The sequence below is a fragment of the Henckelia pumila genome, chromosome 4 (assembly GCF_033568475.1).
Source record: "Henckelia pumila isolate YLH828 chromosome 4, ASM3356847v2, whole genome shotgun sequence".
Lineage (NCBI taxonomy): Eukaryota > Viridiplantae > Streptophyta > Magnoliopsida > Lamiales > Gesneriaceae > Henckelia > Henckelia pumila.
In genome coordinates this window covers 18,072,231-18,088,187 of record NC_133123.1, presented here as the reverse complement: position 1 = coordinate 18,088,187, position 15,957 = coordinate 18,072,231, and the positions used below count along the sequence as shown (strand labels likewise).

The window sequence follows — 15,957 nt, the reverse complement described above, 5'->3', positions numbered from 1 at the left end:
ATCGAGTATTTCGTCAAAAAGACCTAAGGATCGACAGTCAATCTGCAAAGTGCGGCGAGTTTTACCAAGTATGATCTTTCTAGGCCCCGGACTCCAAGTCGTGGGCACCCCCCCCCCCCCCCCAATTATAAACCCAAACGTAAAAAAACTTTGATCTCCACACACTCTTTGTAGAAGAAAAGCGGGATATAAATTTACAGTCCACACGAGGTTGGAAATAAATATAAGAGTCTGGCTTAGAATGACGCACCACGAAGAGCGAGAAAAATAGCTCCGCAGTCGGACTCAATTGAATTTCGCTCATTCTACGCAAAAAAACATGCAAACACAAGGATAGCCCCTGGGGTCAACTGACTAAAACTCACACCAAGCCTACAAACAATTTCTATCAAAATGACGTTAGGAGGAAGCTAAAACCCATAATTGAAATACTCCAAGTATACGGTGAAATAATCCGCGGAAAGGTTACGACAAGAATCTTCTTTTGTCGGAATTTTCATAATATGTTTTGGCAATAAGTCAAGTTTCTCATGAGGGTTTAAAATTTCCGAGTTTCCTACTACACACTCGTCAACCCCCTCCGATGAACCTCCGGATCTACTACTTTCACAATAGTCAGGTTCACTAACAATTTTTAAGGGAGTCGGAATCTCCGGATCACGCGGCAAAGGGGCGTCTAAATCACTCAAAGGCAAAACGCAGTCATCAAAATCACTATTGTCACTATACTCCTGCAAGGAGATACATTATTACTTTGGTTCACCCTCAACAAGGATAATACCTTACCTCGAGATGGAGACCCTGCAAAAATATATATATTTTAAAAATATATATACTTCATTCTCTTATAACTATCACGCAATACAAGATTATCAAGCGATAATATTTTTAACATTAGGCAAAAGAAATAAAATTGATAAAATCAGAGTATTCACGATTGCTCCTCTTTCTTCTTCGCAGCGCACCGCCACACCTTCTCCATCCCAAGTCTCGCCGTTTCGCTGTTCTCTCTTCCTTCGATGACTGCGCCGCCTTCTCCCTCCCTTTGGATCTACATCGCCGATTTAATTTGCAGTTTCGCCAGGGGTTGTGTGATGCCGCCTGCATCTCTTCCCGCCGCCGATCCACCGCAGCATCTACAGATTCTTTAGGGGTATGTGATGCCGCTTGTATCTCTTCTCGCCATCGCCGTCGCCATTGTCGTCGACGCCGCCAACCGATGATCCATGGAGATGGTGGAAGGATAGATAAATAGGGATACACGCATACATAGATATACCATATATTCAAACTTCACATTGACAAAGGGAGGGGAGAAGAGAAAGGAGAGAGACAATTTTTACAATTAGACAGATGTGACGTATAAAAGTGATTTGTACCTGCCATATGCATCCGATAAAGTTTATCTCTTTTAAAGATTTTTGGCACGCGACTAGCAAATACTACAAGAAAAATTCAGAAATAATTTTACGTTAGTAAATTATGATGAAAACATACCGCGGTGCTGAATTTATAATGATAGTAGTTGTTAGAATTCTACTGGGTTTCTACAATTAATATTCTAGCAGGACTTTGATTCCTATCCAATTACATTGTAATTATTACTCTGCCAGGATTTTAATTCCCTTGCAACACAGTCCTACTACGGTTTCTCCATAATGGTATCTCCGGTCTCAATTGAATTTCTCCGATCTCCGATCCCCATAATTTTCGCAGTGGCAAACATTATTCGTTCTCGGCAACTAAATTCCTGCAAATATTCTAATGGGGTTTTCTACTCTCGGTCTTTTCGACACACCCGACACGCCCGAGAGTGGGGGGCCTATGATGGGTTACACCTAAAAATTCAACTGGGTCTGAGCTCAATCATGAAGGTCCACTCCAAATATTTTTAAGGCCCAAACTTATTTAAATATTATTTATATTTAATTCAGGCAGACCCTGAATTCTACAAAAGCCCATGAGAGGCTCAAGCCCATGAAACTCTCCGAATATCTATAAATAGCTCAAGTCACCTCATTATTAAGGTACACATTTTTTTAGCACTATAACGCTCTACTCTCGATTATTATTCCTTAAGTAATCACTGACTTGAGTGTCGGAGTGCCTTTGCCGGGAACCCTCGCGGCTCCTCTGACTTTGTTTTGTGACGTAGGAACAACCCACTGAAGATCTCCACAGGCAACATATAAGGATTTGTTGATACTCCGAACTTTGCGGAAGCAACATGTTGGGTACAAGTGATTTTTGGCTACATCACTCATTTTTTAGAATTATTAACACTAGAATATTTTGGTGATTACAATCAGTTTGTAATAAGCAACAAGTCATAATCACTATGCCTTCGAAAACTCTTGCCTTAGCAACTCTTAACAATCTGTACAGAAGTAATCCTTCTCACCGCCATAATGAATATTGAATAAATATTCGTACACAAAGATCATTCGAAGATCAAATGAAAAAACGAAGTGAATGTACTTGAAAGATTTCAGCCGAGTTCTTTTTCGGCTCGACTCTTGAAAGCTTGATAATTCGGCACTTAACAATAAGACCGAATTGGGGAGGATGAAATGAATTTACTTCAAATGTGCTGGTTAACAGTAAGACCGAATTGGGCAAACTTAAAAAACATGAGAGACCAAATTGGCGTATCGGATATTTGAGAGACGAAAAAAGGTTGGAATGAGTAGAAACAATTGGAAGATTTAGGTTTCGTTTGGATTTGTATTTTAAAAATGTTTTTAGTATTTTATAAATGAAAAAAACTAAAAGCATGTGTTTGGATAAAAGTTTTGTAAATTTTTTTTGAAAACTAATTTTTAAAAAGTGTTCTCCAAATATATATTTTTTAAAGAACACTTGAAAGGTGTTTTTAAATGTTTTTAGCATATAACAATGGAAGACAAAGATAAAAAGTATGACTTTTGAAATGTAAAAATGTTTTTATAGAATATTTGTCCAAACACATATTTATTCTTAAAACAACTTTAAAAACATTTTATAAAAAAATTTAAAAAAATATTGTTTTAAAAATGTTTTATAAATACATTTCAAACGGAACCTTATTATCTTCAAATATTATTGTATTTTGGCTAGGGATGGGATTGGGTCAGGACCCGTCCCGTAACCTCCTTACCCGATTTCCGTTTCGATAAGAATTGAGATATTTTTTTTCTCCCGATCCCGCACCTGAGAAGTGTTGGGACCCGAATGTTCGGGATCCCGTCGGGTCGGGAGAGTGTAATCCCGAACAATATTTTTTTAAAAAAAATTTATGAATTTTTTTTAAAAAAATTATGAAGAAACTCAAAGAATTTTTTAGTACATTACAAATAAATTAAAATTTCTTCGTATATAACCATTAAAAACTAAATCATTTTTTAGTACATTATAAATAAACTAAAACAACTACTTGATTAATACAATAAAAACATATAATTATTCAAAATAATAAAAAAAATAAAATAAAAATTTATAACTCAATGTTAATATTAAAAAAGATAAATATAAATATTTAAAAATAATTATATTGTAGATAATTATAAAAAATTAATATTATAATAGAAAATTATAAAAAAAATTCTATTTTTTTAATTAAAAAATATTATTAATATATTTGGATCGGATCGAGAATCCCGTCCGGTAGAGTTGTTTATCCCGATCCCAAAATTGATTGGGTCAGAAAAAATCTCAATCACTCGAGTCGAAAAAAGTTTGGGACAGAAAAAAAAAAAAATTGGAAATGGGGAAAGATCGAAAATTTTCAGAATTTTACCAAATTTTGCCGCCCCTAATTTTGGCCATGTAAATAGACAACACATCATAGGTTGGTGGGTGTTTAATAATTTATTGGCAATTAGGCCACAAATTAAACATGGACACATTCCCATGTGAAAACAAGGAAGCCGATGTTTATTGTCAGGATTCGTCTGCGCACCAAACAAAGAAACACTGATAATAGCACTTTTTCTCGCAATCGCACCGGTCTCTGATTCTTCTCCAGGTAAGACATTTTACTCTCTCAATTCCCTTTTCGTGATTTATGCCCTTAAGATCGTGTATTCAGTCAGTTTTTGTATATGGATTTCTTCTTTCTGATCTGGGTTCCATTTCTAGACTAGCTTTTAGTAAAGTTTGATTTTTTATTATTTTTTTTGAGGGGAGATTGTTCCTATCTGTGGACCTGGGTTAGTTCATTAGCCTGTGTATTTCTTAGTACCAGCTCTTCCCTCATCATAGCCATCATAATCACTTTGGTTTGTTGTTCTATTCAGCTGGAAAAGATATCTGCGGATCACTGTATTAGCAATTTCAAACAAATGGCCGTGTGAGTTGCCTCTCCTGTCTTTTTGCTGTTTGTTTTGATTCAAGAAGTTTGATTTAAACTCATAGAATATAGTCTATGTTACTGGTGATGGTAGATTGCGTATTGATCATGACTTGATGGATTATCAACAGAGTTGCCTCTGCTCCGGGAAAGGTTTTGATGACTGGGGGCTACCTTATTTTGGAGAGGCCAAATGCCGGGATTGTACTGAGTACGAATGCTCGATTTTATGCAACTGTAAAGCCACTCTATGAGGACATTAAACCTGACGGTTGGGCGTGGGTACGGCTGAATTCATGAAATGCTTGTGAATGAATGACCTTTGTATCTCTAGATATCTGGATTCTTTTTCCACAATGCTTGCGATGTTTTTATTTGTTTCGTAGCTGTTAATTGTCAGAGAGGAGAATATGCTTGTTCTTCGTTTATTTTCTTAAAGATTCGACATTTCTTTTGCAGTCATGGACAGATGTGAAACTGAATTCTCCTCAGATGGCTAGGGAAACTTTGTACAAATTGTCACTTAAGAATTTGGTGCTTCAGAGTGTAAATTCAAGGTGAATATACAATCTTAATGTAGTGATTAGCATGGGTAGTGTGTTATTATATGGGTGAGTTTTGCATTCGAATACCTTGTGGTTAAAAACCTATTCTCTTGGCTAATTTCAGTGATTCAAGGAATCCATTTGTAGAGTATGCACTGCAATATGCAATAGCAGCAGCACAATTGAGATTTGACAAAAATAAGATTGATAAATTACATAAACTTCTTTTATTAGGTAATATCGAATTACTGTGTTTCTTATAAGAAAGTTAAGATTCTAAAGGTATATGGGCTAAACTAAACCGGTTATGCAGGTCTTGATATAACTATATTTGGTTGCAACGAGTTTTACTCTTATAGGAATCAGGTAATGGAACTCAATGTTATTTTCCCGTTAATTCTTTCTAGTGGATTTCTAGTTTAAGACTTATCAGCTAATACATGTGATGTTTAATTTCATTGCATCCTGATTTCTGAAAGATCACGAAGACAAAAAGTTATTTTTGTTGATCAAGCATTAGCTTTTGACCATTTTCAAATTCTGATGTAAAATTGAACTGGTCTTGAGTATTAATATCAAGCTATTTTCAGGAAATGAACAATCAGGCTAAGTAATTCGATAATTTTTATTTTTCTGATAAAATCTTCTTTTAGCATTAGTTTGTATGCTGGAAAGCTGTGAAGCAAGTTTGTTGAGAAGTGGTCTTTATAAACTTTGGACAATTCCTAATCTTTCAAATGTCGATATCACTAGCATGTAAGCTCATAGTTACAGATTGTTGAAATAACTTGTCAACTGGTTTCTCTGGTTCGAAGATTGAATCACGTGGACTTCCATTGACTCCCGAAACATTGGCTTCCCTCCCACCTTTTTCTTCAATCACTTTGAATGCCGAAGAATTGTCTGAAACAAATTGCAAACCTGAAGTTGCCAAAACTGGTTTGGGATCATCAGCAGCTATGACAACTGCAGTTGTTGCTGCATTGCTTCATTACCTCGGGGTAGTCAGCCTTCCTTCTGTGGCCAAAGAAAATGTTCATGGAAATAAAGATTCCACGGAACTTGATGTTCTGCATGCTATTGCTCAAACCGCTCACTGTATTGCACAAGGTAAAGTTGGTAGTGGGTTTGATGTGAGCTCTGCTGTTTATGGTAGTCAGCGCTACGTCAGGTTTTCGCCAGAAGTGATTTCTTCGGCTCAGGTAACTATTTTTTATTACGCCTAACCGTTTACCTTTTTCAGAAAACTGTTTACTTTTTTCTTATTCAGTATTCATTTGAGATGTAATTTCCATCAAACTGAGATATCTGAAGGCTATCTGTTACCTCTGTAATTTGAACCAAGACGCGAGATTGGTGAAGAATTTCTGTAGAAAACCACTTGGACCATCAAAATTTTTCACAAAAGCAAATATAAGGAACTGATGATATACCCTGAAATATGCCATATCTGGAAAAAATATTCGTTCTGCACTGTGACCGCTAATATGGAACTTGCACAAGGCACTGTTGCACTGTTGAATGGAATTTGATTGAAATGGTTTTCGAGAATGAGTCAAGTTTCGACTAGCTAGTAAGTTGCTGGAAGAATTGTAAAATATGGACCAATATACTTCTGGATTATGGAGGGGAACTACAAGATTCTGGTAAGTGTGGGATTTGCTGATTATATCATACTTTCATCTGTGTTGCAGGATACTGGTAAAGAATTGTCGATACAAGAGGTCATAGATAATGTGCTAAAATCTAATTGGGACCATGAGAGGATTAAATTTTCCTTGCCTCCATTGATGACTCTTGTAAGTACCAAAAGGCTTCTCATGTGCATGCTATATTATGGATAAATGTTCAAGCATAATACATCAAATTGTTTCAAAAGGGTTCGATTATTCTGAGTCTAATGCCGCTTTCATCCTTTTAATTGCATTATTTGAAATTACCTTCTTATAATGGAATGAATTAAAGTAAACTATTTTCTGCAATCAGCTCTGGTTTTCCTTGCCTACCACTAGGGGGAACTGGAAAGCTGATTAGATCTCAAAGTTCACTGCGAAGAAGTGTGACAAGCTTATGATATCCATGCCTATGGAATTTTTTTAAATGCCAAGTTCGCCATCCCATTTTACTTTTGCTCTCCAAATTATACAGAAGCTCCCCTGAAAAGAATAGATCTTCCATCTTTTTTTATATTCTGCATAAATTATGGAAGAGCAGGAACTGAGGCAATTAATATTTAATAGGATTTATGCACTTTATGCTTTCCTTCATGAAGTTGCTTGAAATAATAAGAGGGGTACCCCTGCAGTTACTTGGAGAACCAGGAGCTGGTGGTTCATCAACACCGTCTCTGGTTGGCGCGGTGAAGAAGTGGCAAAAATCTGACCCTAAAAATGCTCAAGCAACGTGGACGAAATTGTCAGAAGAGAATTCTGCACTTGAAATGCATCTCAACACGTTGAGCCAATTGGCACAAAATAACTACGATGCTTATAGAACGGCCATCAACCACTGCAGCTTGATTACTTCAGCAAAGGTTTAATCTTATGTCATCATTCAACTACTTTTTTATTGAGATGGCAAGATGTCATTTTTAGTCCCGTAACCATGAGGTGGGACATCTTTAGTCCCTTACATATGGTACACTAAATTTAGTCCTATATTTTTTTTCCTATAATTAATGATAATCGTTTCACACAATGTTCTAATTTTTCCATCAACATTTCTCAATTGAAGATTCAACAAAAACCACTAGGACTGGTTTCAAGTATTTAGACTGGTTTCTCGAACCTTTTTCTGCAGTGGTCTGGGGTGGCGACTGAACCAAACCACATGGAAGTTGTTAGAGCATTATCCGGAGCTAGGGATGCCATGCTTGGGATCCGCAGTAACATGCGCAATATGGGCTTAGCTGCTGGAATTCCTGTATGTTCTCTTGAATTTAAGTCAAACAGGTTCCTTTGTGTATGTTTTCGCTTACTTCACTTTTACACCTATCTTACTATTTATTTTGCATGCAAAAAAACTATTTTCAGATAGAACCAGAATCACAAACTCGATTACTCGACACAACAATGAACTTGGAAGGAGTTCTATTGGCTGGTGTTCCTGGAGCTGGTGGATTTGATGCAGTTTTTGCTGTCACCTTGGGGGATTCAAGCCAAAATGTGATCAAAACATGGAGTTCGCTTAATGTTCTCGCCTTGCTAGTGAGGGAGGATCCTCATGGTGTTTACCTAGAGAACAATGATCCCCGAGTAACTGAAGTTACAACAGGTGTTTCTTCTCTTCATGTTTCATGAAAAATCTTCTTATATTAAAGTTAACGGAACAAGAGGCATAGTATAGACATAATAATAAGCTGAGTGTTGTTGTAAGTGTCTCAAATTTGTAGCTTACACTATTGTTTTTTAAATAATTATTTTCATTTTTCATGTCAAAATCTTGTAACCCGTATCAGATATTAACAGGTATTGATTTTTACTTGATAAATTATTATCAGGGTGATTCGGTTTTGATTGTCCCCAAGCAAGAAATTCTTTCAGCAACTGCTTTGATTCAATTTTAAATGTCGCTAATGAATAAGAATTGCGAATTAGTAAAATTGAACAAACGAGTTTGTATGACTACCATAAAATCATTGTACACATGAATCATATCTACATAGCTACTTGTATTATTTAAAAAGTCTCTATAGACCTACGCGTAAAAATGTTAAGGAGATGAGAATAATTACATGGTATCTTGAAGAGGAAACATACATTCACCAATAGTCTCTACAAGAGCAAGCTCCATCTCTAAAATGGTGGAACCGATTCCGGTCCCTGACGATGATTTCTCGTTCATAGATCATTGAAATTAACTTAGTATAATTGTGACAATCACTGCACATCCTAACATTTCTCACTATTCTTATACGAGTACCGCAAGAAGTATGTATCAGTGAAAATGCAATTGCCAGCTTCTGACTGTGAGTATTCAGCCTCTGTCTCTTCTCTTCTTCGTCCACGTCGAGAAAAATCTGTGATGTATCCGGAAAATAACCTTCAAATTTTAGTTGCCACTCCATTTGGTGAAGCATTTCATAGATTTCTTGACAATTTGGATGCGATTTATCAGATGATACAAACTTGTAGACCTTCCTCTTGACCTCGACGAGGCTTGAACCGGGCACTTGGGGTGCTCTTAAACGAGCCATTTGCGTGCGAATATAGGACACGTCTTCCCATCTTTTGGCTTGTGCGTACACATTAGACATCATCAAGAAATCACTAGCATTCTGTGAGTGAGTCTGCACAAGGCTTCTGGCGGCAACTTCTGCCATTTCTACATTTTGATGAGTCTTGCAAGAACTCAGGAGACTTCTCCATATAACATCGTTTGGTTTCATAGGCATGCTCTTTATAATCTCAAAAGCTCGATCCACCATCCCAGCTCGTCCCATAAGATCGACAATACAACCATAGTGTTGAATCGTCGGCACTATCCCGTGTTCAAATCTCATCTTTTCAAAATATTTCAACCCTTCTTCCACTAATCTGTCATGGCTACAAGCAGTCAACACTCCTACATAGATAACCTCATCAGGATTCAACCCTTCTTCAAGCATTTTCCCGAAAACTTCCAAAGCTTCTGCACCGCGCCCGTGAAGAGCTAGCCCTGAAATGATCACACTATAAGACATCTGGTTTTTCAACCTCATTTTCCGGAATAAAGACAACCCTTTATCTATACTTCCACACTTTATATACATGTCAATTAATGATGTTTCTACAGCAACATTGAATCCACTCAAATTTCTGAGTAAATAACCATGTGTGCATCTTCCCAGATCAAGAGCACCTAAATGAGTGCATGAAGAAAGCACACTCACCAATATACTTTCCTCAGCCCTCCAAGAATTTTCATTATTCATTCCACTGAAAAGCCTTAGGCATTCATCCCACATGCCTAAATTTGCGTGACATCCAATAAGTGCACTCCAAGAAGCAATACTCTTCTTATCCATTTGTTCAAAAGCAGTACAAGAATGTCTTATTTTCCCACATCTACCATACATGTTGATCAAACTATTTTGCACAAGCACATCTTCCACAAGCCCTTTCTTCAAAATTTGCCCATGTATCTGAACTCCCTCCTCAAGTGCCAATAATCGAGAAATCGCCTTTAGAAGAATCGGATATGTGAAATTATCCGGTTCTACCCCTTCTTCAAGCATTCCAAGAAATGTAAACAAGGCTTCTTCTGAGTTCATATCCTTCACATATCCTCTAATAATGGCATTGTACTCAAATGAACTTGGATCATCCATGATTTTAAATATTGAGCATGCATACTCCACACTGCCCCATTCCGATAAAGCACAAGTGACAACAAGATTGCTTTGACAAAACGAGCTCCACATAAATCCAAACTTGAGGGTTTGGGCATGAATTTCCTTGAATTCCCTCATGTTCTTGCATTTTTTGATGTGAGAGATGCATTCATGTTCCTTCGGAGTGGAATTATTTTCTGGTCTGCTTGTATTATTCTCCTGTTGAATCAAGAACTGGAGGCTCTGGTTAAGGACAGTTGCCCCTACCATAATGTTAACAATTACACCATCAAAAGATTGTGCGATTCGAGATTCAACGGAATCTACAAGAATGAAGGTTGACGGGAAATCTTGAAGAAATTAGGGGGGGGAAAGTTCTGGGAAACTGAATTGTCGTATGAATTTCTAGTTTGTGTGTGGAAGAAAAGGAATTTTGAGGTCAGAATTATCTTGAAAATGAATATAATTTTCTTGGGGTTATATTTGGTTGTTTGTATTTTCTAAGATTTTTCAAAAATTGTTTTCAAGGATTTTTAGACTAATATGGAAGGCCTTATTGGTTCAGAGATTTCCGAGTAAAGAATTTCAGCCAGAATTGGTCCACGTCACGGACGCAGATATTAACGGATAGGATAGTGTGTAGTTTGTAGCACAAGGTTGTGGGCTCCAATCTAAAGGTTGCAATATATTATTTATATATACTAATACAAGCATACAAATCTTGAAATTTTGGAGTATATTATATATTAAAAAAAATTGTATATTTAAATCTGTACTTGAACATTTGATTTTTGCGCATTATTATCGATACAATACGGTTTTGTTCATGCTGCCTAACGTGTTCCCACATGATTGATCAAAATCAGGCCCACTGATTTGAATCAATCACAATCTGTCATCAATCACAATCTGCCACACTACTCATGGGATAACCTTACCAATACGGCATAAAATACATGGAGAAAAAGGGCGTCGCATTTAACTTGAAAATCAACAGCAAAATCGCATCGAATGAAATGATTTAAAAAATACATTGCAGTAATGTATATGGTGACTTCAATAGAAACAATCAGGCGGGTAGCAACATCAAGAAAAAGTGGCGGGATTAAAAGATAAGAGCAGGATACAAAATAAAATGATACGAATGTTAAAGTTAGTCTGTGAATCAGTAAAATGATTGAATCGATTGGATTTTCACTTTTACACAGTGCAAAATGGAGAGATGCATATAATCGATCTCGAATCCAATAATAATTCAAAATCAAGGCCATGTATGCATTGAAAAGCTCAACGCCGTGCAAGTATATTCAAGAAAACGATACAAGGCTGGCACAGAATCTTCGCTTTCTTGCTGATACAAGATCGAAGAAAATAACAAGGCCAAGAGCCAACATCATGCAGCGACGAGATCAGGTGTTTCAGCCTCCACAGATACCAAAGTTGTGTGTACTTTATCCACCCAATTGTCCAGCCGCTCACGTAAGGATTTGATCTGAGGAATCCCTAAAACTCTAGGTTGTACCCAGGAAACATATACGGTTCCCTCAACCTGGTCAATGATTCCCTCAATGAGATGCACCTGCAACGTGTTTCAACAAGCCAATCAACCAACCTCTACAAGATCCAAGATATACCACAACTCAAAAGTATGGTCCTACATATTCGAGCAACGCTGGATGCACAACATGAAAATTGAACTATATGCTGCTTGGCCAAAAAATGCCAAAAACAAATGTGTGATCCAATCAATGCACGTGTCAAGGAACATCTCCAGGAAACTAGTATTTCATGCATGTGAAACTTACGGAAAGGCTCTTCATAAGAAGATACTCGACATCTTCCACGGTAAGTTTTGTTCGATCTGCAATGATGCTTAATGGAATGGTTCTATCTTCGGAAGGACGACTGCAGTTAAAAACATTTTTTGTGAGTTCAACGGATATTACACAGTATAACAAAATGAACTAATTAAAACTGTCAACTTCAATAGTTTTTGCAGTTTCACCTGAAGATAATCTCCATCAAGCAGAGAATGTTGATCTTCTCCAGAAGCATTTTCTCATTCTGAACCAGCGCTGTTTGGCTACTCAGAGCAGCTCTGTGGACATGACATAGTTCTTGATAACGAACTAAATCACCACAGTTGAAGGATTCAATGATATAGTATAACCACTCAACTTTAGTTCCTAGAAGACTTTTTATCTGAAGAAATTTCAAGAATATAAAATATCAGATCCAATGAAAATGTATGAATATCAAACAAACACCCGAATGAAACAACATACTGTGTATTTTCAGGGACAGAGGCACGGAGCCAGAAAAATTAGTGAGGGGTTGGTGTGAAAATATTTATATTTATTAACTATAAAAAGGCATGGTTAAAATTATTACAAAAAGATATTTATAAACTAAAACCTATATGAAAAATATTTGTAAGTGACTATCAATAAAGAAAACATCAAGTATGAATCTAAACATCCGACACAGCAGATAAACGAATAAAATTCACATTTGTTCAAATCAAATATGAAAATAATTCTTTCATCGATTACAATAATTAGATTACAACTAACACAACATTAACAAAAAACTACTATTAATAACAAAACATTAATTCAAAAAAATATGAAATACATAAAATACTTTACAAGTTCATTTTTTTAGTCTAATAATAATTGCAAAAACTAAATTATATTAAATAATCGGAAAAAAAATTATGTGAGTATCAATATTGTTTTAAAAAATATTGTGCTTATAATGAACCAACTATATTGTGTTAGAAAAAAGAACATGGAAGATCCAAAGTTGGAAGAGTAGAATTTAGAGGAGAAAATATTGGAAATAGAAATTTTGAAAATATGAAAAATAAATAGAGATGGTAGGAGAATTATGAGAATTAGTTTAGGAATTTCGTTATGTTCCTATTTAGGAATTTAATTGCGTATCTTGATTTTAGGCTTCTCCATATTTATCTTCTCTTACTTTCTATTCTATTATTCTTAATTTTTTTAAAAAAAATTATCTAAAGGGAAAAGAAACAAGTAAAAACAGAAAAAGAAAGAATATATATAAAGAGCGGGTGTGTCGTGTGTGTGTGTGTATCAAATCTGGACCCCCCACCAGCTCGCCTCCCCTTCGCTCCGTTCTGCGTATTTTCAATCATCAGAAAACTGTCAATTGAAACTTGAAAGTATCAACTATTTTTTAAGACTACCCATGGCAACTCAAACTTTTATCTGAGAAAGTTCCATTATCTTATACAAATATAAATTTCATTACGAGACTGGCTTAACACACTTTCAAGCAAACAAAATGGTGCCAATGTATCTTTGAGATATATCCTCATAATCGTTACCATAAACAACAGCACGCGCATGACAAATGTAAAAGCATAATCAACTTTTACTTTTTCTAAGAACAGAAAATAAAAGGAAGATCTCCAAGTAATATTTTGTGCTTCAAACCACCAGCATATTTTTCATACCTTTTACTTTTTCTACAAAGGCACAGACATCCTAAATCTAAATAGACCATATTTTCAGACATGTGCGTGGTACAAAGAGCAAAACATATATTTTGAAATTTAAAATAAGTATGATGAGTTTCAGACAAATAACTTACAATTGGGTGTGCAAGAAGTTCCCCAAAGTTGTAAATGTTTTCCCCCAATAATGCTGATAAGGATAAGTCAAAGGCCAAATCCTACAGAACAATAAAAGAGATCATTAAAATTAAGCTTAACTGAAAACTTGAGGGCATAGTATCCACGAATAAAGCATAAATACTTAAATCATAAATAATAGCATTGTCCTGATTGTCCAACATGAATTACAATTACTTCCACGTTCATAATTTCAAAAACCCACTATATAAGCTTCATTCAATATCAATTTGAATCTATGCTTCCCATTCGAGCCAAAACTTTGAAGACGCTGAAGAATGTCATGTGGGTAAAATAAGACTTTGTACGCTACAAGAAAAATGTTTGAGTCATGGTTTATAATATTTTGTTTAATCTATGCTTCCTACTCGTGCGAAAACTTTGAAGAAGCAGAAGAATGCTATCGGTAAAAATTGGATTTTTTACGATAATACTTTTTTCATCAGTTAACTACATGTTTCAGGTCTACATGAAAAATGAATACTGTAACCACCTTATTAAAACACAATATTATAGTAAGTACAATATTTTCAAGAAAACCTACCAGCTTAAATGAATCAGATAAAGACTCTACTGACGTGTAAGCCAGATAAAGGAGCGCACTTTTGTAGAACTCTGCAAATTCTTGACGAAACTTGTGGAATTGTGATGAAATCCAATAGTAGCTTGCATACACGGATGGATCAATGTCGGTCATGCCATCAAGTGTACTCTTTCCTTCCTCCAAAAGCCTCTTACACTCTTTTTGATCACCACTCTCAAGCTGAAGTGTAGCAATCTGCATCTTGATATAAAGTATTGGCTCATCTATGCGCGTTTCTTTGGTGGCGCGAAGCTTCTCAATCACCCCTTCTAGATAATTAATTGCTGCCATTTTCTGTGGATACTGTCGAGAAACTATCACGGCAAAATGGGCAAGCTTGAGGAGATTAATCTTTGTCTCGAAATCGGCTATGAAATTGTGGTAAAGCTGTATTAGAGCATCCCCAGCCTGAGTGAATCAAGAAAGTGATAATAAGCAAATTAGGCAAGATTAAATAAAACAGATAAAGGAACTAAACAGGCAAAAGAGCTTTGACACGGATTGTTTAATTCGTCCGAATATAAGGGATAGTTAGCTTATCTTCCTCACAGGGTCGACATAGACGAGTAATAACTCTAGCAGAAATAGTTTCAGTAAAAAAAAAATTGAATTGTAGGTTCTTCCAACTTCACTCTGCAAGCCAAATCTGACTGTCACACCTCTCCATAAAAAAATTTCAGGATCTTCCATCATCAGATGCCAAGTAAAATGTAATATCTAGATAAAATGGTTAGTATTACATTTGAAGAAGTGTCATTTCTTGGTCGCATTAATACTTGTCTAACAGCAGATTCTATCTCTAAATGACACCAATTAACAGTCCGGCTAATTGAGATGCATGGAATATGCAGGAAAATCCGCAGTGAAACTGTTTTGGTGGTCATGTATTCTCTTCTATATATACAACGCAATTGAATGCATTTACCAGTATAAATGTCTAAAATTCAAACACTATTGCCAGTCAGGAAAGGTACCTCACATTAAGGCGATACTATCCAAGCTCAAAAATAAATATCCAGACCATGCGATTCTATTGAAGACAGAACCCACACAACACAAATGCCCTAAACCATAAAAAGTTGACCCAAACCCACGATCAAGACTTGCTGAAAATCACACAAACGGAACCCTAATAAATCCTAAATATTCCACGATGAACCAATCGGTGACAAAGGCTAATACAAACATTAAGAAGAATTTAAATTACATCACCTGAAATACAGCAAGGGCGACGAACTGTTCGAGCTTGAGGGTGAGCTGGTGCCAGAGCTTCCGCTGGTACAGATCTGAAAGCGTGGTGTACCATTCCGATAGCTCAGGGTGCGCTGTGCGCTGCGCATCCAAATACTGCGAAGCCGCCATCAAATTTCTGCTCCCCTGTACTGGTTCGGCACCGAAATGTGTGGAATTATAGAGAGGAGAAGAGAGATTCTGGAAATGGAGATTTCAATGGGAGTTCTTTTGTTGTAAATTAAAATTATACTTGAATCTTGGTTTTGTAAAACCCCACCTCCCCTTGTTTGTTGTGTA

The 15,957-nt window shown here is 36.2% G+C and overlaps 3 protein-coding genes across 5 annotated transcripts; 1 reads left to right on the top strand and 2 right to left on the bottom strand.

The window, feature by feature from the left end:
* The first annotated feature begins 3,860 nt into the window (after window positions 1-3,860).
* On the top strand, window positions 3,861-8,392 carry LOC140863380 (phosphomevalonate kinase, peroxisomal). Of its 3 annotated transcripts, XM_073266770.1 has the most exons (12): window positions 3,911-4,003; window positions 4,160-4,187; window positions 4,275-4,327; window positions 4,459-4,609; window positions 4,787-4,884; window positions 4,997-5,106; window positions 5,186-5,238; window positions 5,688-6,074; window positions 6,567-6,671; window positions 7,178-7,405; window positions 7,672-7,794; window positions 7,905-8,392. In XM_073266770.1, exons 3-12 carry the CDS (start codon window positions 4,320-4,322, stop codon window positions 8,169-8,171), a joined length of 1,530 nt encoding a protein of 509 aa, XP_073122871.1. In that variant the 5' UTR covers window positions 3,911-4,003; window positions 4,160-4,187; window positions 4,275-4,319; the 3' UTR covers window positions 8,172-8,392. The 3 variants fall into 3 exon arrangements, with proteins under 3 accessions (XP_073122869.1, XP_073122871.1, XP_073122870.1); XM_073266768.1 differs by lacking the exon at window positions 4,160-4,187 and having other exon boundaries at window positions 3,861-4,003; XM_073266769.1 differs by lacking the exons at window positions 3,911-4,003; window positions 4,160-4,187 and having other exon boundaries at window positions 4,194-4,327.
* A 119-nt stretch (window positions 8,393-8,511) lies between these two features.
* LOC140865444 (pentatricopeptide repeat-containing protein At1g31920) lies at window positions 8,512-10,747 on the bottom strand. The gene has a single exon (XM_073270095.1). The coding sequence runs from the start codon at window positions 10,451-10,453 to the stop codon at window positions 8,633-8,635; it is 1,821 nt and encodes a 606-aa protein (XP_073126196.1). The 5' UTR covers window positions 10,454-10,747; the 3' UTR covers window positions 8,512-8,632.
* Window positions 10,748-11,344: 597 nt separating this feature from the next.
* On the bottom strand, window positions 11,345-15,957 carry LOC140865406 (26S proteasome non-ATPase regulatory subunit 13 homolog B-like). The gene is made up of 6 exons (XM_073270045.1): window positions 15,640-15,957; window positions 14,389-14,835; window positions 13,805-13,885; window positions 12,189-12,385; window positions 11,989-12,088; window positions 11,345-11,762 (listed from the first exon to the last, which is right to left on the bottom strand). Exons 1-6 carry the CDS (start codon window positions 15,787-15,789, stop codon window positions 11,577-11,579), a joined length of 1,161 nt encoding a protein of 386 aa, XP_073126146.1. The 5' UTR covers window positions 15,790-15,957; the 3' UTR covers window positions 11,345-11,576.

Coding starts and splice junctions, on each gene's coding strand:
- LOC140865406 (XM_073270045.1), bottom strand. CDS start 15,789: ATGGCGGCTTCGCAGTATTTGGATGCGCAGCGCACAGCGCACCCTGAG. Junction 14,836..15,639: donor TCGCCCTTGCTGTATTTCAG/GTGATGTAATTT, acceptor TGATTCACTCAG/GCTGGGGATGCTCTAATACA. Junction 11,763..11,988: donor TTCTTATGAAGAGCCTTTCC/GTAAGTTTCACA, acceptor AACACGTTGCAG/GTGCATCTCATTGAGGGAAT.
- LOC140865444 (XM_073270095.1), bottom strand. CDS start 10,453: ATGGTAGGGGCAACTGTCCTTAACCAGAGCCTCCAGTTCTTGATTCAA.
- LOC140863380 (XM_073266768.1), top strand. Junction 7,406..7,671: donor GCTTGATTACTTCAGCAAAG/GTTTAATCTTAT, acceptor CTTTTTCTGCAG/TGGTCTGGGGTGGCGACTGA. Junction 7,795..7,904: donor GCTTAGCTGCTGGAATTCCT/GTATGTTCTCTT, acceptor AACTATTTTCAG/ATAGAACCAGAATCACAAAC.